This window comes from Hipposideros armiger, unplaced genomic scaffold, assembly GCF_001890085.2.
Source record: "Hipposideros armiger isolate ML-2016 unplaced genomic scaffold, ASM189008v1 scaffold_274, whole genome shotgun sequence".
Lineage (NCBI taxonomy): Eukaryota > Metazoa > Chordata > Mammalia > Chiroptera > Hipposideridae > Hipposideros > Hipposideros armiger.
The window spans coordinates 596,362-620,933 of NW_017731624.1; the positions used below are offsets into that span (position 1 = coordinate 596,362).

Sequence of the window (24,572 nt, forward strand, 5' to 3'; positions counted from 1 at the left end):
GGTGGGGAGGGTGGGGCAGTGCCCTGAAGGCCTCCGCTTCCGTTTCCTAACCCTGCAACTAACCGGAGCCAATGCCAAGGAGTTGAGTCAGGGGAAGGGATGTAGGAGACCTCCAAAATAAAAAGTAATAAAAACAGAGTTGATCCAACCCAGAGCCAACCAAGCACAGTATGAAAAGCATACATGAATACCATCAGCCAAGAGCTCTCTTTCCGCCTAAAACCCAGCCTACAGCCCAATGGTTGGCAAGTGTCCAGGGCTGGAAATGAATGGAAGGACTGGAAACCACTGGTACCTGTAAGGAAAAGAGACTAACAATTTTTTTTAAATTGTTCAATTGCTCTGTCTTTGGGCTCTTGATTGCATTAAAAAAGTGAAAAGTCATCTGATGGGGGTAGGGTAGGGGTGGCATTCAGCAAACCTGTCTGCAGTCTCTAGAAGTTGGCTCAGCCATGCAATGACCCCTCCGCCTAGGAAATTTTGATCCCACTCAAGCATTAATGGACTTAGTGATTTCTGATGAAATCAACCCTTTAAATTTTTTTGCAAGGTAGACTTTTCCTTGAAGCCTGACTGTGAAAGTGGAACGGCCACCTATGAGGTCCAAACGAGAGCATTCAGGCTGTAGACAGCGTCAGAAAAGGAGAAAGAGGGCTAGGCGGGCAGGCAGGAGCCACTGTGGGAAGTAGAAATCCAGAGTCTGGAAGATACGTAACCCAGAGAGTCTACACAAAGTGCTTAGCTTGGTGCCTGACACGCAGAAAACAGTGTTGTTCTTAAGCCAACTGTTGCTGCTGTTGAAAATAAAAAGCTGCTTCTTCAGAAAACATATTTGGATGCCAGGTACCTCAGTGTCCCAGCAAACTTCAACATCAAGCTTAAAGCAGCTAAAGGGGAAGATACTGTTAAGTCGATAAGGGTCTTATTTCAAGAGTCAAGACCCTTTATTCCTGTTATAACTGAAATCGCTTATTGAAGCTTCATCTTCGTGTGTGGAGCGAAGGAAAATTATAATTTTTTAAATCTTTTTTGTTTCAATATTTCCATGAAAGTAAAAGTTGTGAACTCCTTGAAGACAGGTTCTTTATGATCACCATTATGAATCTTTTCTTATCATTGTATTTATATCAGATATTTGTTTGATTGTGTTTGATTGTAGCCTCTCCAAAATGTCTCATGTGTTTGGCTTCCGGTACCACTCCTTGTTCTTATTAAAGTTTCTTTTGAAGACTCTTACTCAATCCAGATGGCTCATATTATGCGTTTGCCATAATTTCCCATGAAAGAGCTTGGACCCCAGAGCCAGGCTGATGTGAGTTAGAATCCTGACCCCAGGACGGACGTATCAGCTGTGTGACCTTGAGCAGTCATTTAACCTCTGCAGTCCTCAGTTTTCTCATCTCTTAAGTGGAGATAATAATGGAGTTTACCTTTTTACTATTATTGGGAGGATTAAATGAGATACTGCGTATAAAGCACAAAGCTTGGCATGGTGGTGCTTCAAAAATGTTGGCTGATATAATTATTATTATTATTATTAATCATCCTCATCATAATATACTCCTTGCTAGACTTAAGGCTAATACAAAGGTGAATGAGAGAGATCCATGCCTTCAAGAATCTTGCAGTTGATTAGAGATAATATTAATTCACTCATTTAACAATATTTATTGAGTACCTACTGAATGCCAGGAGGTACTGTCCAGGTATTGGAGACACTGTGCGCTCTGCCCAGCAGGGACCAAAACAGGCAGATTTCATGGCTTTTATACTCTAGTGGCTACACATTTAGAAAATTGTATATAGCCTAGGATGTAATAAGTGGTCTATGAAGGGTACTCAACAAAATATTTGATCAGGTGAGGCTTTTAGCATTGGATCCTACAGTTAGTAGGTGCTCAAGTGTCTATTAAATTGAATCAAACAATCAAAAGCACAATGAATGAAAGGACCAGATGAAAACTGATCCCAAGAGCAGGTGTAAAAAAAGTTATAAAGTTGCTGTTTCCCACCCCCACCCCTCATTGAAATATCAGAAGCATCTCCGTTTTACTCCCATGCTTTGGCTGAGTTACAGGCCTCATAGCGCATGGCAGCGCGCTTGCTAAGTCAGAAACCACCCTTCATAGCAAGCTCCTACATCACTAGTATGTTCCAACTTGCCAGTGCAATCATGGGTTGAACTCAGGATCTGAGTCATCTGTAAGGCTTCTGCACACCAGGTACAGGATGACAGGAAATAGTATCTGGTGTCTTCTCACTCGGTACCAGATAACTAATACCTCAGCCTGATTTTTGACAGCAGCCAGTTCCCAGAAAGTTAGGAAGGTACCTGGGATTCATGAACACAGGCCAAACTCCTAATTGGATGGAAACAAAGTCTGAGGGTAAGAATTTGAAGTTGTTGATCAGGACGCTCAGTCCTTACCTGATGTGACATTTACATAAATCATTTTTACCTTAATTTCCATCTTCTCAGTTATTGTGTTGTTTGAGTGTTCATTAAGCCCTTCCTGTCTCTTCAGGGCTGTCAGCTACTCATCTGTACAGGCTCCGAAGTCTTTAGGAGGAAGTGACTCCACAAATGTCTATAATAAATTTTTATATTTATCCATACATGCATAATGGGTATGCATATATAATACACACACAGTTCTCTGTTATAATTTGTAGTTTGGAAAATTAGAAAAATACAGAATAGAATAAAGAAGAGGAGAAATTACTATTCTGCCATACAGATAAGCATAGTTAATGCTTTTAAGTACACTAATACCTTGGTTTGCGAGCATAATTCGTTCCAGAAAAAAACTACTCATATTGCAAGACATCACTTGTTTACCACGTTAAAATGTATTAGAAATGTTTGCTCGTCTTGCGGAACACTTGCAAACCAAGTCACTCGCAATCCAAGGTTTTACTGTATTTCTTTTCAGTCTTTTTCATAGATAGACAGAGAGACAGACATAGTTGTGATAATGTATATAATTTTTTATTCTGGATTTTTCTGTTAACATTATAAAATAAGGATTTCCTCATAACATTAACAATAAGGATTCCCTTAAAAACTCTTAACCTCATTTCCAGTACCAGCAATAACTGAGGATTGAGCTTAGAGCTGTTCATAACTGAAAGCAGGTGCCCTAGTAGGGTCTGCAGTTCCAGGCATCCCTGTGCTTTGGGTATAACTGGTGGCCGTTGTCTAAACCTTTTCTGTCTCAGCACACCTGAGTGATAAGGGCAGGGAGGGTATACTCGTATGCACTAGTAGTTTAACTAGAATCTCCAGGTAGTCTGACCGCCCCACCTCCACCCCAGCTTTGAGAATCACTGTGCTCCTTTTTCCTCTTCTCTGCTCAGTTACGAGAGAAGCAAGCCTATGTAGAGAAAGTTGAGAAGCTGCAGCAGGCCCTGACCCAGCTGCAGTCTGCATGTGAGAAGCGAGAGCAGATGGAGCGGAGACTGCGGACCTGGCTGGAGAGAGAGCTGGATGCACTGAGAACCCAGCAGGTGAGGGGCTGGGGGCGGGGCTGACAGCAGAACCCCACATATTCCTTCAGCAAGCGCCAGAGCAGAGCACCTGCATGGCGCAGGCGCTCCACCGAGGATGCAGAGGTAAGTGAGAGCTCCCTGTCCTAGCAAAGCCACACAGCGGCCAGTGGAGGAGCTAGGCGGTCCACTTGTTGGAGTGACAAACATCCTTACAGGAAGTGGTGACCCCGGGAGACTGGGCATCGGGGAATGCGGCTTTAGATGGCTTCAGAGAGGAGGACATTGAGTTGGACTTTGAAAGATGAGTGTGTTGGGGATTCCGGGGGAAGAACATCAGAGATAGAGGACGAGACCGTGTAAAGGCGAAAGGTGTGACACGGCGTGGCAGGCTTGGGACAGCGGGGTGCAGCTAGCTGGGGAGAATGCCCAGTGAGGCGCCGGTGAGTAGGCAAAAGCCCGTTTGTGGAAGACACTTGGTCAAGTTGAGAGTGGACTTTTTCCTGTAGTCCACAGAGCCAAGGACTGGGAGTTTTAAACTGGAGAGAAATGTGGTACAAGGGATTGGGGATAGAGCCTTCTGGTGACGTCAGGAGCATCTGGAGGAGTGAATGGTGAAGTCAGAGAGGGCGGGCTGAAGGCTGTTGGTACCGTCGAGGGTGTAGGGACAGTGGGAATCCACGGGGGAGCTAGTAATGGTATGAAGTTAGTAGGACATGATCAGCGGCGACTTTTCAGAGGTAAAGGAAAGGAAGGGGTTCGGGACTATCCCTGGAATATAATATTGGCCATAAACTCCTAGTTCTTCTGCCTCTCCTTCTTTCTCCTGGTGACAGTTGTTAATGGGATTCTGCTACGAATAAGCTCAGGGTAAAACGCCCCAGCTCAGGGTCCACGTGCTCCTCGGCAAGGGGATAAGTCCTGCAGGTCAGCTCTGCAGCTGGACTGGGCTCCGACAGGTCGGTCAAAATCTCCTGGCTCCAGAGAGCTCCTGGGCTCTTGTGTCATCAGCCAGGGCTGTGGGCAAAGCCCCCTCCGCAGCTGGTGAAGGGTGTGCCCTAAGTTGGGAAGCAGGCGAACTCCAGACAGGGCTCCATGGAATTATCTACTGGATAGGGCATAGTGGTTGTGGTTGAAACACTTGAAAACACTTGAAAGCGTCCACTCAGGCCAGCCCAGCCCTTTCTCATGGCAGGCGCACACAGTTCCCTCTGGGTGTGTGCACTTGGCTGGAGAAGGAGGTGTTAGTGAGATTGCCCAGAAAACTAAGAAACCCACCCGGCCTCCCACCATCTTGGCTCAGCCGATGGCTCGTAAGGAAGGGTGAGTCTGTCTCTGGACGTTTGTCCATCCCTGGCGCGGGTGGTCCGCCCTTCAGCTGTTCTCTGTTGTGCAGTTATTGAAATCTTAACCTCCCCAACTGGAAGGCAGGCTTCCCTGGTGCCTGGTAGCGTGCTCGCACCTGGTGGATACTTAACAAATCTTTGTCTGACAGAATGGCACATCTCAATACTTAGAGCAAAAAAGAATGTTTGTTTCCAGTTAATGTGTCACCCACATCCTATATTTAGATACTTATCCTGGGACCTTCTATTGTGAGTGCTATGAAACCAGATTCCATTCCATTATCCTTGTTTATCAAGAAGAAATGTGAAGTTAGAATTATTTGGACAATATCCCTATTGCCACAGAGGACCATTCACAGTCTAGACACTCAGACCCATACACGTTCACACCCGTTATTGCCTCAGACCAGCACAAACAACATTCCTGCTGTGCATAAAGACTGCTGGCCGATTTAAGCATACCTGTGGAGGACAGACGTTTCAGAACTGAGGCTCCCCAAGGAAATCACTCGGCTTGCATTTGGAATTTGGTTTGGGGGTGCTGATAGCAGATCCCCAGTTGTTTATGGCTGGCATGAGACCAAAGAGAAGGGAGACAATCTTTAGAATTACACAGAACTTTAACTCAGCATCTCTTTGAATATAATATTATAGTTTTTTTCTTTTTAAATGTGTGTGTGTTAATCCGTCTCCTATGATATGAAAGACACTTTAGGAATTTTCCTGTCGCTTTTGCCTACTCCTTAAAAAGATGAGGATTATTTTTATTTTTTCCTTTAATATCTCTTTATTCTGTCATTTTACCAGTGAGCATACATTAGTCTGCATCCAGAAAAGGTAAACATTTTAGTACAAGTAAATCCACCCCAAAGCCTTGAGTTTCTAACTAGTTCCATGTGGTGGATACTATAGAGGTTAGTGAAACTGCTGCCTGGAGCCCGAGGATGAGTGCGGCGAGTACAGAGGGATGACCAGAGTCCCCTGTCGTCCACTCTAGAGCGTGGGGTCACCGGAGAAAGTCGGCCTTTCTGGTACCGGTGTCCAGGGGCCTCTCTGCTCGGCTTCCTCCTCATTCACTCTCCAGCAGCACATGGATTCACCTGTCCTGGTCGTGCCCAGCCCACATGCACCCTGCTCCCCTCCCGTGTCACCAAGGCATTGATCTGACCCCTTTAGAAAGCACGCTGAGGTCACACTATAAGAAAGCTCCTAGTCATCTCCCCCCACCCAAAAAAGCCACTTTCCATAGGGAATTTTTCTAAGGGACCATTGAGAGAGTAGCTTAGAGCACTTATTAAGTCAGCACCCCACACAAGGGCTCTGCCCTTAGACTGATGCCAGGACATAGCTGAACCGCTCCACGCACATCCTTAGCAACACAGAACCCCCAAGTGAGCTCCGGTTATTCCTATGAGGTGCCCTAGAACCTTCCAGGAAGTGGGTAGACTGGAGGTGAGCAGAGTGGCATGGAATCGTGAATTGATTCAGAGCATGGGCTCCAGGGTTAGACCAACCAGGGTTCAAATCCTGCCAGCTCCTCCTCCTAGAAAAGCGACCTTGAGTAAGTAAGCTTTCTGAGCCTCAATGTCCTTGTCTCTAAATTGGGCAAATAAATGATACTCACCTTATGCTTTTAGCTACAAATAAGAAAATCTGCACACAGTGCTTACATAGTGCCTGGCACGTAGCAATTGATTAAGGAAGAATACTATCATTGCTGTTCTTATTGTTATTACCTTCAGAGCCATTTGAAGGCTTAGGGCATCTTGGTTCCCTCTCCCAGATTCCTCCCTTCCTCCAGCTTTTTCATTCTGCTGAAAAACAAGTGACAGAAATGTGGCTAACTGAGAAGGGGGTGGTTGGACATAGGTCAGGACACTAGGACCAGCAGAAAAGAGCACCTTACCACGAACAGGTTCTTGTCAGTGTAAGTAATCTCCCTCCACCCGGGAGGTGAGGGAGCACTTACGTCTCAGAAGCTGGGGGAGGTGAAAGAGAAATCAAGGTAAGAGCGAGGGAAATTAACACGCTTAAGAACTCACAATTTTATCTGTCTTGCAAGGAGCTCAAAGCAATTTTCACATCTTGCCCAGTAGTCCTATGAGGTAGAAGAGAGAAGGGGGGGTGTTGTTGAGGAAAATGAGGCACAGGGCAGCGAGCCCAAGGTCATTAGCTAATTAGGACATTCCTCTCAGGTAAACACATTGAGGGCAAGGATTTTACCTACATTTCTCACTGGGGTACCCCCAGCATACGGTACATGCTCCGTAAATATGTGTTGACAGGTGAATGGGCAGCAGAAGCTGGCCTGTCTGACCCGCAGTCTGTGTTTCTGGCCGGCTTACTTATTTGTTACACCATGCTAGCTCTGCATGCTTGAATGTTGAAATTCATGCATTTATTTAATAACTCTTAATGACCTGAAGTAGGTGCTCTATGAAGCATTGTCGTGATCTCATTTGAGGTCAAGAGGATTCTGCAAAACTAAGCTAGTTGAGATGGCAACATAAGGGATTTACGTAGATAGAAACTGACCAACACAGATGGCAGCTTAGTGAGGCTGTGGGATATTTTTCTGGGAAAGTTTCTAAGAACAGGGGAGTTTCTCGTCTCGATAACAGACTGGTTTATTTGTCCACCTGCCTGAAGGTGGTGCCTGGGGCGGGCACTGGGGAGTCAGTGACTTCCTGTATAGGTTGATGAGGACAGGTACGTGCCTTCTGCTCTATTCTTGCTTCAAGGTTGCTCACTGACAAGATCCTAGAATAATTCGTATTTGTAACTTTAAAAAATTGAATAGAAACATTTGGTTGACCAAAGCCCATGGGCCCATTTGCTTTTTTTCTCTCTGGTAGGATTAGACTCCATCAGGGCAGCTCCGATGCCCAGCTGTTGCTCTAGGGAATTTATGTGGTTCGAGGTAAAAGTACCTCTTACCTTGTAACCAGCTTTGTATTTAAAATTTGTGATCACTGGAAAACACGAGGGGAATGTGTGTCCCAGGACGTACTCGTAGAATAGCTGGGATGAAATCATTCTCCCCTACAGTCAGAACGTCCTCAAAACCCCATCGTCCTCAAAGTCATGCTGTTTAAAGGAAATAGTATACCTAACTTAAAAGGAAAAAGAAAAATCTGAAATACGAGTATCCTCAGCTTGTAAGCAGTCAAGATAACACAACTACTTTATTTCCTATCTTAAGACACACATGAAAAGACAGGGCTTAAAAATGAGCTTGACTTGCATTAAGGGATTCCTGGTAGCACTTTACGTTGTTTAGCCCTTTCAAGTTTATTAAATGCTTTCATATGTATCATCTTATTTGATTCTCAGGCTTCTACGCAGGGCAGGTGTTCATTTCTCTGTTTCCCAGCTGAGAGCACTGCAACCGTTAGAGCACGTTAGGGCAACTCACTGCCACTTCCTTAGTCTTTACGTTTTATCTCCCAGCCTCAGGGGGAAACAAACAACTGGAATCACTGCCTTGAACGCTGGAGAAAGTGCCCGAGACTTAGTTCCTGTTGTTAACTTTTGGTATACATTAACTGCAGGACATTGAACAAGCCGGTTCCTGTCGTGCAGAGCTGTGTGGCCAGACAGACCGGCGTTTGAATCCTGACCCTACGACTGATTAGCTCAGAGACACTGAACAGTTCATTTATCCTCCCAGAAGCTCAGTTTTCGCATCTGTAAAATTGGGATGATAGTGTCTGTTTTACAGAGCTCCGTGAGAATTACATGGGATAGAGGAATATGATAGCTTGGCGTTAGGACCCACTGAGTTTGGTCATCCATGCTGGAGGGGGAGCAAGGCCATGATGATTATGCGTGTGCGTGTGCTGAAGGTGAAGCACTTGTGCTCCTGTGGGGAACTGTGCAGATGGACATGGCGTATATGGCCTGCGTTAGAGCCCCATTTCAGCATCAAGCTGTAATTTCTCCTGCTTCTCCAGAAACACGGGGCCGGCTCGCCGGCCAGCATGCCGGAATACAATGCGCCGGCCCTCATGGAGCTTGTGAGGGAGAAGGAGGAGCGGATCCTGGCTCTGGAGGCCGACATGACCAAGTGGGAGCAGAAGTACCTGGAGGAGAGCACCATCCGACACTTTGCCATGAATGCCGCAGCCACGGCTGCCGCCGAGAGGTGAGTCCCACAAGGGGCATTCGTTCCGTCGTGTAAAGGACATCCACAGTGGGATACTGTGTGTTTGGCAAGAGTGATGTTGTGAACGTCCATTTTATGCGCCTTTTTAACAGTGGGCCTGTGTCATGGGCCAGACAAGAAGAATACCTAATCCTCGTAACAGCCCTGAGAGGAGGAACTGTTATTACCTTCATTTTGCAGGTGAAGAAATGAGGCTTAGAGAGGTGCAGTCATTTGTTCCCAGTCACACTGGTAGCAAGCGGTGGGACCACATGGCAAAGTGAGAGTTGTCTGACTTGAAGCCTGATTTCATTTGCCTTGAAATTGTTCTCTGCTGCTGTCAGTTATTATCCCTATTGCTTTCTTTTCCTCTTTGTAGGCACACAGCCTTATTCTTCCTTTAAATATTAGCTCAGAATGCTCAGTCATTCCCAAAATAATTCTGTGCAACTATACTCTTGTCTGAGTAGGCAGACAGTTCCCTTTGACGGCTTGGAGCGCACCTGCGTGTGCGACTGCTGCACTGGCTTCAGTGGCTGTTTATCAGTCAAGTTTCTCAGGGCCTGTCCCCCACACCCCACATCCCACCAGTTTGCTTTTTGCCCGTAAGCTATATAAGGGCCGAGTTGTTTGGAATTCACTAGAATTTAGGGTCAGTTTATCTGGAGATCCTCAAATTTCAAAGGAGCATCTATGAAACTAGATTTAATCAGGGCTATTGTACCATTTGGGATGGTAGGACCGGAATCAGGTGAAAGGAGTAAACACTAAGAATGTACCCCAATGTTATAGCCAGTCCCACGTTTCCTTGGGATGTTTCTTCTGTCTTTAATGAGGCAGAGAAGGCCCGTTGGGGTGGATGGGGTATACTTTATAAGCCATTCCCGGGTTCTCGTGCTCATTACTCAAGCACAGAAGAACCGCTAGCAGCACGCCCAAATGTTGCCTCCAGGAACATGGGGAGAGAGCAGTGCTGCCCACGTGTGCAAGATGCCTCCACTGGGTTCCATAACATGCCCACACCTAGAGAGACCTGCAGACCCATATGGAAAATGACCACTTTGAGATCATTTTCTTGTGCTCCAATGTTGCTTGTGCATGTCTGTGCTATGAGGGAAAACCACCCACAGTATTGCGTCTGAGTGGGCCTCCGGGAGTGGGAATAGACATTTGAGATGTGCCTTGTGAGGTAAAGCTCCCAAGTCCTTACAGGAGAGCTGCAGGAGGCGGCAGCCCCCAGTACAGTCCTTGCACTGTATGGGTGAGAGCAGTGAGGCTCTTAGAAGCATTTCTTGATATTTGCATAATTGCAATGTTTTTATTTTCAGCTTTTTGTTTTGTGAGGTAATAAGTAAATCACCTCTCTATCCTGAGGAAGAGAGCAAACCATCGTAAAGTTACAGAGGGATTTGGCCTTTTTTGCTAGCTTTGGTCTAAGGCATAGCTGTCAGTGATGCCCTGGGAATTGTCACTCATGTGGTTTATTAATGGGGAGAACACTGCATAGGGAGGCAGGACACCCACATTCAAGGCTTCTCCCACTATCGCTGGCTACAGACGTGTGATTCTGCAAAAGCCTTTCTCAGTGTCACTTCATTCAGGAATTTCTGAAATGGGAATTATAGCTCTTGGCTGGTTACAAGCAGGGAACCAGACCCCATTCCCCTGGCTGAGCACACTAAAGCCCCAATAGCAGTGTAAACGTTTTACTTTGGAAGCATGACACGGGGACCGTTTTGTGTCATTGTTGTCTCTGCTCCTGTTGATTTATCAGATTAGATGCATGTTTGGGATCCTGGGCCCTGAGAGGACGAATGGACCTGGCATGAAAAATCAGAAGTAGGGGGAATGAAAAGGTCTGAAGTGTGAGATCCCAGTAGTTGGTACAGGAGGGGACGGTGGGGGCATGAGTGGAACCAGACAGCCCAAACACCATCAGTCACTCACACTGTGCTAGTCAAGCCTATTTGTCATCCTTCGTGCAGCAGGAAAAGTCTCTTGTCCTCAGAGAATAGCCCTGTGGGATTTACCTAGCCCTGTTCTCTTCCTCAGCCCTATTTGGAGTCCTGGATGGACGGAGAGGGGAGGGGAGGGGACCATTTCCACCACTCCTCCCTTCCCCCCTTCTTTACTTTCACATGTATTTATTCAGCATCTAATAATTCTGTGAGGAACTACCCTCCCCCCTACTGACCACTCCTTTCCACAGTCTTGAGAAAAATCAGGTTTTTAGCTCCAATCTTAATGTTCTTTCTAAAGAAAAACTCTGTAATTGCAGCATTATTTATCCATTGATAGAAAGAGAGAAAAAGAAAGTGAAGATTCTTTGGGAAAGCTCAAACTTCTGAGCTCTTGTCTAGATACTAATAAATGGCTGCATATGAATTGTTAAAAGTGAGTATCTCCAGCCATTAGTTTTGTGTCTTTTCAGCCACAAATGCATACTTCATATTTATAAACAATGATTTTTAAACAAAGAAAATGGTTTTTGTATACCAACTGACTTTGCCATCTTGGTGTGTTTTGGTACCATTGATCATTCTTTTGAGAGGTTGGACCTATTTTTTATGGTTTAAAAATGTTGCACACATTTCAAAGCAATGTAATATATTTTTTAGAGTCTTGTGTGTTTACTTTCTAAGTTGTTTTCATCTAATTGTGCCTGCTGTCCTTACTTGGCAGTATAAACATGAAATTTTAAATTTGTTTCCGGCTCTGAGTGAATTCCAAAAGTAAATTGGTTGAAAACGTTTCTCCAGCCATAATTCCTGTATTTATGATTTTTTTGTGCACTGTAGGGTAAATTTATAATGTTCTTGGTATGTTTAAAGCATTATGCTTGTTTTCTACATTATTTGGCTTTATGATTTATTTTCAGCCGTGATTTGAACTTAAGCCACATTTTCTCATGTGCCCACTTTATTGGTTTATTTTATCTGCGTGCATCTTTGCCGAAGCCTTCTTCCTAAAAACAAAGAAAACTCCAGGAGCGTAGAATGACAGTTAGAGGCATGGACACTGTAGTCATAAATCTCTGGACTTGAATCCATTTCCACCTTCATTAACTGGGTATTCTTGCAAAGTCACCTAGCCTGTTTTTTCATCTGCAAAATAAGAATAATAAAATCTTCGCGCAAGTTCCTATGAGAACTAAATGAGATACTATTAATATATGTAACATGCTTTATACCCAGTCCCCAGCGCCAAGGAATTGCTCATTCATTGAAAGCTGTCATTAAAAGAGATGAAAGAAGGGGCTTTGTTTTGTTTTTTGGCTTTTTTTTTTTTTGCTCTTTTTGAATGTTCTAGAAAAGAGCTGTAAGATTTTAAATATGATTGTAGCATTGGAATATGAAGTTAAAGAGAGGAGACACATTTGGCTAGATCATTTCTTATTAATTTAGTATTCACTGATCAGAGACATTATTCTGCCTTTCAGTCTAAGATGTACTTAGATCACTTAGATGGCACCGTTATTTTATTTACCAATCATCGTTAATTAGGAGTGATTAAATTGCCAAAACCAGTGGCAGGAATAGTTCTCTTTGAGCAGTTATTTTCAGTCAGACACCTGCTACCAGCTACCTATGTCTGTCTCTCCCTAACTCCACCTCCTGGACTTGACTTTCTAAGGACAGGGTGTGTGTCTTCTTCATCTCTTTGCCCTGCCACCCAGCATGGCTGTCACACTGAGCAGACCTGAGTCCTAGGCAGGGGCCCGTAAAACAAGAAGTGAACTAGAATGCAGGCGTGAAGGATGATTTCAGGTCGAGGCTCTCTGTCCAAGAGGACCAGTGTCAAGTGTTTACTGAGTCTCCATTTTACTACAAAGTACTGAAATAACTACGATGTGGATGAGACATAGAAATCAAACTTTTAACTCAGAGTGAGAAAGGCGGGACGGATAAGTAAGTATGAAAGAGTACAAGCATCAAGACACTAATAAATGCATTAACAAATGCAATAATCGTATCCATATTTCAATAGGTGTACAGTGTCCATATTCACAGCATGCCACAGAGCTCGGTATGCAATGTCGTTAGTAGAAGGGGCGGGGCATTTTTATTTTGGATTTTATTTTGTTTTTCTTAGATACTGTCTTCCTTCTCTCAAGCTGAGGGAGAGAATTGGCCAGGACTTAGGAAAGGGAAAGCGGGGGAAGGAGAGTGCGGAGAGAGATTTTTAGTGCGGTGCCCTGGGATGCCTCCTGGTGGGCATCTACATCATTCTCTGTGTGTGTCCTGTGTTTCTAGGGACACCACGATCATCAACCACTCGAGAAATGGCAGCTATGGCGAGAGCTCGCTGGAGGCCCACATCTGGCAGGAGGAGGAGGAGGTGGTGCAGGCCACCAAGAGGTGCCAGGACATGGAGTACACGTAAGGGACCACCTTGTGCGCGGCAGTGAGTGGCCAGCATGGAACCTCGTGTCACCAGGCTGGCCACTCACTGCCAGACCCCAGTGACCAACATTGGCGCTCACTCTCCAGCCCCTGCCAGTTCTGAACAGGATGTGAAAAGAACTCACAACTGTTTTCTGATTCTCATGTTTGGCCATCGGGGGAAAACTTATCTTCTCCCAGAAAGCCATCTTGTAATTTTATTTTCTCAGAAAATAGGGAAGTGGATTTTGGTGGGAAGCTCAGCCTGTGTGAGGCATCGGGGTTTCTGTGCTTCCCGCTGCTCTCCTGTCCCCACAGTCAGGGATCCTAAACCATCTAAGCTGGTCCCTGAGCACAACGTGGTCCAGGAGGTCCCTGCTGGGAGGCCACAGCCACTCTAGCTGTATGTCCTCAGGTTCCCAGGAAGTCCCAGAATCTCCTGGGAGTCCAGAGAAGGTACACCCTTTTGATCTAATACTACAAAAGATCCATTTTATATAATGTGCAGACTATAAATGTGTGAAGACTGCACTTCACTCTCCATCTTGAATTATAATTCAAGTCCCTGGGGCAGCCTAAGAGAAGCATTTCAAGTTTTTCTAGCCAAATGGCTTCTGGTTGTGACTGTTTTGTTTTTGTATGTTATACAGCATTAAAAACCTCCATGCCAAAATCATAGAGAAGGATGCCATGATTAAGGTCCTTCAGCAACGATCACGTAAAGATGCCGGGAAGACGGACTCCTCCAGCCTGCGACCTGCCCGCTCCGTCCCTTCCATCGCCGCGGCCACCGGGACACACTCTCGCCAGACCTCTCTTACCAGCAGCCAGTTAGCTGAGGAGAAGAAGGAAGAGAGGACCTGGAAGGGAAGCATAGGTGAGCCCCACGCCTCCTTCAGGCTAGGGTCTGGAAAGCAAGCGCTGCCCAAACACTGAGAGGCGACCTCATCTGGTGCAAAGAGCCCTGACACTTCTGAGGTGTCTGGCTCTGCCGCTCATGGAACGCAGAAATGGCACTCAATATCTCCAAGTCTGTTTACTCATGTGTGAAATCGGGAGGATAATCACTCATACTTTGGATGTGGAAATTAAATGAAGTGTGTGGAAGCCAAGGCTATGTACCATCAGAGGAGCTGTTAGCCATGGGTTGACTCACATAATCATTACCATTGTTGTTGAAAGTTGAGGTGACCCTTACAACATAAAATGTTCTAATGGGAAAAGCCTGGAGACGTCAGGCCTCTGAACTTGGCTGTGCCCCAGACCAGTTGTAAGACTGTTGCACCTCTGTTTCTGTGCCTAGAAAAGCAGGGCAACGTCTGCCCTGTTATCTCATGGGGCCGTGGTAAGGGCAAAATGAGATAATGAGGAGAAAGCACTTTGGAATATGTGTGCTCGAGCATTGGAGGTTGGTGGTGGTGGTCCTGGTTGTATTGTTGCACAGGCAGAATTTTGAGGCGAATTCTGCAGATACGGTCTTACCAGCCGGCTGATGGGGCTGGCGGAGCCTGGAGAGGAAGCAGGCAGCGCCGCCCAGCACGCAGGCCGCATTCCCAGACACGAGTCCTCCGCTTTCTTCCCCTGCACTCTGGCCACTCCAGGGGTCTGGCCCTCCTTTGATGCATTTCCCCGGGTCAGAGTGTGTTTTGTTTATCTGTGGAGCCCAGAGCCAGTTTTTTGTCAGCGCAGAACCCCAGAGGAGCCTGGCTGCTCTGTGCCAAAGGGGATAAGAGCTTCCAGTATGAACCTGACAGAGTTGGGGGGATCAAAGGCACCCAGCCAGAATCTCTGTTTGAAGTCCCTCCACAGGTCGCCTCAGCAGTCCCTGCCCTCCAAGGAAATGTACTTCAAAGAGGACATGTGTGGACAGCAGCTGGGATCATCAAAGACCCTCCCAAGGACATTTAGCTCCCCTCCCCAGTTAGAGAGCCTGGGAGGCGATGTGGAGACAGGCCTGGTAAAGGAGTCTGAAATGTGCTGGGGCCAGCTTGTGACATCCAGCCAGGCAGGCATTTCTCTGGTGTCTATGCCTGTATCCTATTAGCATTTGCATGTCTGCCCCAGGCCTGGGAGCCTGAAGACCCGGTGTGTAGGGAGAATTGCTGTGTTCTCTGCGCTGTTATTCCTCCCATTATTGTCATTGTAATCAGTGTCCATATGTCACAAAAACAGAGGGGCTCTCTGAGGGGCCCGGCAGAGGCGCACATTCACAGGCCACTTCATAATCCCCAGAATGTTTCCAATCTCTTGCCTGATGTCTCTGGAAAGAGGTAGAGGTGACATTTGTCTACATTCCTGGTGGCTCAGGGTCTCCTAGGTGAGATGACAAGCTAGTGACTTGGTTCCACAAGAACATTCTTGTCAGACTGTGGAGTTTTGACAGGTAGCTGATTAGGCGGGGTGAACACAGGTTGGACTTAAAGTCAGGCACAGCTGGGTTTGAATCTCATTTCAGCTACTTGTTAGCTGTGAGGTGTTCATTTCTCTGAGGTTCCATTTCCTTTTCTGTAAAACAGAGGATGACAACAGGACCTGTCTCATCAGACTGTTGGAAAATATAAAGTGAGATGATGTGTGTGAAGCCCCCAGCCAAAGACCCTGGCACCTCGAAGTGTGGTCCACGGACCCACAGCAGGGACATCAGCTGGGAGCTTGTTACAGAGGCAGAGCCTCAGGCCCCACCCACCGAATCACATCTTCCTTTTAACAGTGGATCCAAGTAACTGACAGGCACATTGCATTTGAGAAGCACTGCTGTAGACGAACTGAAATGCTCTGTGTTGAGTTATGAATGGGCACCTTGAAACAGCCCTGGTGAGGATACTTTATGAATTGCTGGCTACTTAAGCAACATGAACAAATAGTTGATTGTACTCACCACGTTTTCTATAGGCTAGTGTTCTGGAGGGCTGGCCGTTTTCTGAATGTGTGCCAAATTTCACTATTTGTTACAAAAATAAAGTTGCCCTCCTGTGCAGCTTTGTAGGAAGACATTGAGGAAAGGGGCAGCACTGCCCATCACGCCTCCCTTTCCTCTCCTCCAACAGCCTCCCTGCTCCCGGGGTGAGGGGGAGCACGTGGTTAAGTGGCCCTTTCCAGGAGCCCAGCTGGCTTCCTGCTTCTTGAGGACATGACTGTCCTCTGCAGGGGTCTCTTTTGGGGAATAATGAGAGCAACTCAGTGTTCTGACCTGGAAGCATGTTTGTTTTTGAACCCGGGCCTGCGGGAGACTATCCCCTAACCAGAGTGGGGAGGAATTGTGGGCCATTCCGAAGCGCAGCGGGCCAGTGGGACCATGTCTAGGACCGGGGAAGCCTTCGGTTTTTCTTCAGCACACAACCACTGCTCAAGGCCAGCCCTCCTGGGCCAATTGGGTAAAGCAAGCATCGTCTCTAGAAGCCTCGCAGAAATGCTCCCACCCCTCAGCACTGGTTATTGGGCACCTCCTACCATTCTGAGAATAATTTTATCCTGCTAGTTACCATATTTTAACCAGTTTACTTGACAACTGCTCTTCCCGTTAATCAATCAATCAATCAATCAAACTATAAATTTTTAGGGAGGGGACTAGGTCTTTCTTCTTTGTTTTTAAAATTTCCTCAGTGCTTGTCAGTGTATCCTGCACATAGCAAGTGCTTATAAATGCATTTGGTGAATGACTCAGTGAACGAATGAAGTAGTCCTCAGCCCAAGGAGGAAATGATCTTTAAGAGGAGGATGTTTTGTTTTGTTTTTGAAGAGCGGTGTTGAAAAAGCTGTGTTTCTGCCCTCAGGGCTGCTGCTTGGGAAAGAGCACCTTGAACGCGCACCCACCCCCCTGCTCCCCACGCCCCCTGCAGCCGCACTGCCCTCCACACCGGCCGGCAGCGCCCACGCTAAGACGGGCAGCAAGGACAGCAGCACCCAGACGGACAAGGGCGCCGAGCTCTTCTGGCCCAGCACGGCCTCCCTGCCCAGCCGCGGCAGGCTGAGTGCAACCCCTTCCAACAGCCCGGTCCTGAAACACCCAGCGGCCAAAGGGACTGCAGAGAAACTGGGTAAGACGTTCCCACCTCCTTTCACACTGTGGAAAGCCGTAGGGTTCTCTGGGCTGAGAGAGGGAGCCTGTTGCTAAGCAGAGCAGGGAACAGGGGCCCAATCAGCTCTCGCATTATGGGTCTCCCCTCCCCTCCCCTCTTCTTTTCTTTTCTGATGATGGTGACCTCTAATACACTTAGGCTATGTGGGCTCTTATGGGACTAAAATGTATATAGACACTCCTAACCTCCTAATTTATTACCACTTAAAGGAGTACGCCACTTGCCCTTTGAATATATGTTTTATAACCAGCCCTTCCCCAGAAGGGGTGGAAATAGAGGTTCCCCAAGGATGTTGGGGAGCTAGTACCAGGCACCAGGTACATCAGAGCCAGGGGGTACATAGACAGTGGTCTTCAAGGTGCTTCCTTGTCAAGGATTCAGGGGCGGGAGTGCCTCCTGACTGAAGGAGAAGGCAGATTTAACCGCAGAGAAGGGGAACTTGTAGCACAGCACTCAGGCCAGAACTAATGAGTCGCTTTAAAACATTTAAGAGACGACAGCTTGAGAGGAGTGAGTTTTTGATGAGTCCAGAAGCGTTCAGGACAAAGAATAGATTTGGCTTTGTCATAGAGACCAATCTCACTCGTGGGGATAGCCCTCTTCAGGAATTCTTTTGAGGAGCTGGGGATTATTGGGGGTGTAAAGTAACTGTTTCCTCCAAGGGAGTACTTTATTTTCATCTAACAAAATAGACAAGTAAATACAGCATTGTCATTTTGTTGAGATTTGATTCCTAGAACACACTTTTCCAAGGAAAGCAGGGAACCGTGTATATAGTACCTGGCTCCACCATGGGCCGGATTATGTGGCCTTCCCAACATACACAGGTGATGGGTGGTGGTGTTGGAAATGGTTCCAACTTAGAGAGAACTGGTAAGACCCATGCCCCTCCCAAGGAACAGACTGCTGATGTTACCCTTCTGTTTGGCAGAGAGCTCACCTGGCCACGGGAAGTCACCTGACCACAAAGGCCGAGTCAGCAGCTTGCTTCACAAGCCCGAGTTCCCTGACGGGGAGATGATGGAAGTTCTCATCTAATGCTGGCATCCCTGCTGAATCTTATAACGGGACATTGACAAGCAAACAAGGAACGTGGCAAAGAGGGAGAAGAAAGATCAAGAAAGTTGTGGATGGAAAATCAAGAATGACTTGAACTGATAAAGATTTCAGATTAGTAAGAACATTTTTTATAAATGTTTTAAAAAAAAAAATCAGTAGACCTACATGAGTGAAGATGAAGAGAAGGCTATGGATTTTTATCACATATGGTGTCAGAGAGATGATGCATGTAGGTTTGGAAACAAACAAGAAATAGGAAATGGAATTTTTCATTGTACAGAAAATGTATCTTGTTGGGAAGGTATGTGTGTACTCATTCTCTGGTTATAAACAGATAAACCTGAACGTGGCTCATCCTTGGAATACCCCCATTCTCCTTGCCTCTTAGCATCTTTTGTTTAAGAAGAGCCTCCTAGAAATATTGGAGAGGTCATCTGCTGGGCATCATGTGCCATCCATGGGGTGTCCTGTGAAAGGGTGTGGGTGTGACAATGAGAAGAAATATCCAGGGGTGACGAGGAATTTGAAACACAGTCCTCAGCTAATGACCTGCTTGATTTGGATTTTCAGGGGACTGTGGGGATTCAGCAGTATTTTCTATACAGGATGGGAACACTGATTTGGCACTCATCCTCCCGAACTTCCCCGACTTCATTTCTATCTCTGTTTCATCCTCTTTAACTTTACTTTTTTTTTTCCTTCATCCTTTTTTTTTTTTCTTTTTTCTTTTTAAATAAGACATGGCATGATAGGTCTGGGATTTATTAGAGCAGCATCTGAACTATCACCATTCCTGCCGTGTTTAATAGCGACCAGTGGGACAACGCCGTAGGCTGGCCCCCAGCTGCCTCCTCTACCCTTGAGTAGTGGGGCTGCAGCTGCTAATGGCATTCTGACTGTGAACTGGGTAAGCTTTGATGAGGTAGACGACCCATGGTCAGTGTGACACTTTCGTGACGATCACAGCCGATCACAGCCCTGGCTTTTTTCTCTCTCACATCAGCGCTCTTGCACGGAGCCTGGTATTTCCACCCCGTCGCTCTGCTGGGGTAAGACTTCCAGGACGGCACACCAGGAAACAAACGACACTTGGCTTGGCGGCCTCCCGTCTCTCAGCAGGCACCTTGCACACATTCTAGTACGTGTGGCTCACAAGCACGTTCCCCCGTCCCCTCGCCCCCTCGCGCTCTTCTGGTCGCTGCTGGTGAGCACGCAGATGGCGGTGACTGTCGGCACACGTGTGTGCTAACACATCCATTTTTCTCCGTCATGAACTTGCTTTGTAACCCAACAGGCCAGTGTACATCTAGTGTGGTCAGGTGTTTCTAGGTTTCAGTCTGGGGCAAGTTGTCCAAAGCAAGATGGAAATACCATGTTAGAGAGCTAGGAGTGAGTGAGGTCATGGGCCCTTATCCCTGTGTGTGACAGTTCATATCTAACTTCGCAGACCAGGCTTTTTTTTACAATCTAGGAGGTGCTGGATCAGAGCAGAGAAGCTGACCAGGCTGTCAGATGTTCTAGCAAGATCCAAGTCTCACCTCAGTGAAGCCCCGGACACAACACTGCTCAGGAAATTTGGCTTGCGTAGCTTATTTGAGGGTTGGTCTTTGGAGCATAACCTGGGTGGAGTTACAGCCTCTCTACACTGAGGAGATAGAAGGATGACAGAGGTGACAGCTAGAGAAGGGGAGGGAGGAAACCAATGGCTTTGTCCAAAGGGGCCTCAGAGCTGTCCAGTGTGACTGAGGAAGCAGGAAGTGACTCTTCTCAGGCCCTGCTCTGTGGTGGCACTGAGCTCCGTGCTTCGTGCTTGTCGCCTCCTTCAGTCACAGGTGTAGCCTGGGAAACTGGAGGGGTTCCAGAGTCCGAGGACCTCGCTGAATGCCCTGGGGTGTGAGAGGGAGCACATAAGTCCTGTTAATGAGGAAAGTGTTCATATGGATGCAGAGGGTTCCCATCACTTTTTATGGGTGGTGAGGTTCAATAGAGGGCAACTGATTCTCTTAAGGACGCTTTGAACCCTGATTAGTGTTGGGTGTATACCAGGAAGTAAAAAAAGTTTCTAGAACTAGGAGAGCAAGTCACCTCTGCCAGCCGCACACCCCCCCACCCGCCCATGTCTGGGCCACCAAACTTGGGCAGTCTCCCCTAGAAGAGGGTGAGAGCAAGAGCCACAGCCTGATTTCCCCCAGACCTCATCTTTGCGCTCCAGCACACCTCACTGGCACCAGGCTGGCATGCTCTCTTCGGTCCCCTGAGTTGCGAGGCATGTTAATTGTTAGAATGCAAGCATGCACACCACCACATTTCAGTTGTGCTGTGATCTTTGTCATCTTGCTTGCTTCTAACCTGCTAAGACTCTTCCATAAGAAAAGGGGTCTATAGCTTTAAAAAGTCTCCTTTATGGGAGATTTCCTGAGGTGCCAGGGCCCCTGTCACTTTGCATCTTCACAGCATTTTTGAAGCCTTGCTTGCATGTAAGAGAAAGGGATTGCTGATACTGAGCACCCACTCTGCTGTGTTCTGGGCAGTTTATAAGGTATTATCTCATTTGATTTTCAGAAAACTAATAGTAGCTCTATTTTTTAGTGCTGACTGTATGCAAGCACTGTGGTAAGTACCTTTTAATGCGTCCTCAAGCCACCTGGGAGCAGGGGCGAGTTTTATCCTTATTTCACTGAAGGAAACTGGGGCTCAGCGAGGTTAAGTCCCTTCCCAACACCTGCCAGCCAGGAGAAGCTGGGATCTGAACCAAGGGTTTGGAGAGGCGCTGGGCCATTGTCACAGGCTGGACTGCTTCTGACATAGGGACAAGAACTATCTGTGGGTTCCACGTCTTGGCCCGCTCTATCCCGTCTCTGATGTGTGCATGTGCACACACACAGCTGCCCTGCTCTCGGGAGCTAAGAAATAGGACTAAAGCCCAGAGCTCCCTAGATTTGCCCATAAACACCAGGCAGAGATGGAGATCTTTGTGTCCGATTATAAGACGGACAACAACGTCCATGTAAAACCTACTGGCATATTGTCCAGAGGCCTAGAGTTCTTCAGAACTTCCCAGTGTTGTCTTCATGATGGAGCTGGCAGGTCCTCTTTCGGCGTGAAGGGCAAAGGCTTTGACTTTGTGAGAAGACAGGCCAGGGTAATTCTGCTTCGTCCTTGAATGTGTTGTCTGGCAGCTTTATTATATGCTGCCCAGCATTTATTATATGGACTAGGGGGCGTTGCTGGATTCCAGCAACTAATTCCAGAACATGTACAGAATCTTTGCTTAGCATTTTCTTCCCTCAGCTTTTCTCCTGCTTCCCAGAGGTTGGTAGCCAGTGATGGTGTCGAGTTCCACGTGTTCTGAGCAGGCACACAGGACAGGGCTGCCGCGTTCATCCCAGGGCCCTGGTTAGAGGGCAGAGAGTGGCGGGGGCCTTCTCTCTTCAGTCCTGCCGGGCTTGCTCTTTGGAGCTCAAGTGTGAATTGGACTGTGCAGGGCTTGGGTTGGATATCGAGACAGTTGCTCCAAATGTGTTCTGAACCTGGAACAGAGAATTCAGTTGTTCTGATCCTCAGGGAAGAGGCTGTCGGGATGCCTCCTCCCCAACCCCAAGAAGCCAGTCACCTCTCCCGGCCTTGCCTTTAGCCACCATGAGGCAGTGGCTGAGGCACTGTTATGCCGAGTGCTGATGGAATGGGAAGTTCTCCCTGTGCAGCTGCCTTCTGAGTCCTGCAGATCAATGTGAGCACAGGCATCAGCCTGGGTGCCCAGAAGGAGCGAAGAATAGATTGGGGGTTTAAAAGGTTTCGAGGCAGAGAGCTCACGCTTATGCTGTGGGGAGCTATGCTGGGCAAAGAAATGTATTTTCCAAAAACAAAGTCCTGCTCCATGTCTGCACTGGCACCAGTGGGGCGTGTCTATGTGTACTCCGAATGACCTTGCGCTCCTTAAGCACAGGAGACCCATGGTCATAAGTGGGAGCCCACGAGTGTTCTTAACCAGTAGTGGCTTTAAGTAGCCAGAGAGCATCCAGCCCACAATCGGCTTCTTCACATCCCCAAACCTAAGGCAGCCGTGGTGTATGCTTTATAAATGTTGGTTTTCTTTTCTCTTTTCTTGTTAATTAATCAGTGTGTTTAAAATGTCTTCATTCAGCATGAGGATTGTTTAATGGGTTTGCCTCTGATGTGTGGCTCCGTGGGAGATGGGCAAAGTAATTAAGACGTTACCAGAAGCTGATGAGCTGGGAGCAGGTAAAAGTCAGCATTTCGGTAAATGGATGTCTTCTGGAACCAATGAGGATTTTTTTTCTCCTCCTTTTCAGTAGTATACCTTTTTCTCATTTAATAATTTAATGGTATATAAAGTCATGTGTATATGTAAGTGCATACATGTGAGGTGTGACTCTAAGGTTGTATGTCGAGTTTCTTTTCTTAATATCCAGAAGATCCAAGTGTTTCATCTCACCCCACCTTCCTTAAAAGGTGACCCTTTGGGAGACTCTATATTGATCATGGCAGCACTGCCCAAGTAGAAACATTTTGCGAACAGCTCTACTGGAATGACCTTTGGGGACTAGCACCTTCCTTTGATTATCTTTAGAGATGAGAAATCTTCATCCTTTGAGGATGCAATTAAGTTTGGAAATGATCCCAAGTCATTCGCTCAATTGGATAAATAAAGATGTGTGATTAAGGTAAGTCACACCATTTTAGCTTTAAAAAACAAAAAACCCTAAGATGTTTCTTAGAATGAGTCTTTGGACTCCTAGAGCCTCTCAAAGTGACAACTTCTAAGGAGGACATTTGTCATTAGTACATGTAACTTCTAGTGGATTCGTTATGAAAAGCCTTCTCTCACCATGCCATGTATGTGTTCACATCTCTGCATACACACAGATGTAGGTGTGTATTAGTATAAACCACCTGTAGGTGCCCTGTAAAGCCGCGTTATCCTTAGTGCATGTTATTGTCATGTTATGCCCTGACTGAGGTGTTTGTCATGAAATTTGCTTCTCTACAGAATTAAAATATTGTTCTCAATATAATGAAGTATATATACGGCATTTTCTTGTTAATCAGCTCCCAAAGTTTTGCTGCCCAGTGGTGTGTTTACATGTGGTTTTGCCTGAGATTCTGTTCACATATAGACACCTGTAAGTATTTATTACAAAACAGAATGTAAGCAAAGTTACCCACAGTGGTTTTCTCTGAATTAAGGTATTTTTCCCTTTTGTGGAGGGACGGTGGAACCTCCTCAATGAGGCACTTACAGAATCTGTGAAATTCTGTGAAGCAAGGGCACCCGCCCGCACCAACCTCAGCCAAAGCGAGGACAGCCCTCGAGCCGATGTGTATATATGTGTCCGTGTGTGTGTGTGTGTGTGTGTGTGTGTGTGTGTGTGTGTGTGTGTGTGTGTGTGTGCTTGGTGGCAGCGTGCTGTGTGCTCTCCAGCAGACTGGTATAACATTTTGGCATCTTCGTCTTGCTGGCCTGTATTGAAGGGGGATGTACAGAGCTGTCCAGCCAGATGGGTCTGTGTGCAGAGTCGGGGGAAGAATCAAGAACGTGGCGTGTTCCCTGTAGCAAATATCAATACTGTTGGTCAGCCAAAGATTTTCCTATTCTTCGCTGCTTAAATTTGTGCCTTAATATTGTATATAATAAATGGATAAAATAGCTCTTCTTTCCCTCACGTTTGCTCTTTTCTTTCCCAAAGGACTTATATACTGAGTGCTCAATAAATGTTGGTTGAACTTTGTTTCATTTTATTGCTCGGAGGCAACCTCACTTGCAGTTTTGCTTCCAGAGTCATCCAGTCTCCCCGCTTGTGGGCCTCGCTTACACCAACACAGGCTCTTAATTTTGAGGAGGTGAGTCACCCGGACCACTGGAGCTTGCTGTCCACCCACTCCTGGTTCCTCCAGACAGATACGGAAAGAGGAACTGCAGGGAGGCTGGGCCCCAGGAGACAGCATCACTTTGATCTCATCTGAGTGTCCTCTTTTGGGATTCCTGGGTTCAGAGCCTGCCAGTGACCGTTGTCACTCAGGAATTAACCCAACCAGCCTAGGCCCAGAGTCAGAC

General features: G+C 46.7%; 1 protein-coding gene across 7 annotated transcripts in view; it reads left to right on the plus strand.

The window, feature by feature from the left end:
• The window catches only part of AMOTL1 (angiomotin like 1), a 161,720-nt gene extending 138,188 nt beyond the window's left edge, over positions 1-23,532 (plus strand). For all 7 annotated transcript variants that reach the window (XM_019657152.1, XM_019657150.1, XM_019657153.1 and 4 more), the window contains 6 exons: positions 3,358-3,507; positions 8,786-8,976; positions 13,230-13,355; positions 14,009-14,235; positions 17,132-17,395; positions 18,369-23,532. In XM_019657152.1, coding sequence (XP_019512697.1) covers positions 3,358-3,507; positions 8,786-8,976; positions 13,230-13,355; positions 14,009-14,235; positions 17,132-17,395; positions 18,369-18,475 — 1,065 coding nt within the window. In that variant the 3' untranslated portion in view covers positions 18,476-23,532. The remainder of the gene's footprint in view (positions 1-3,357; positions 3,508-8,785; positions 8,977-13,229; positions 13,356-14,008; positions 14,236-17,131; positions 17,396-18,368) is intronic.
• Positions 23,533-24,572: the final 1,040 nt, after the last annotated feature.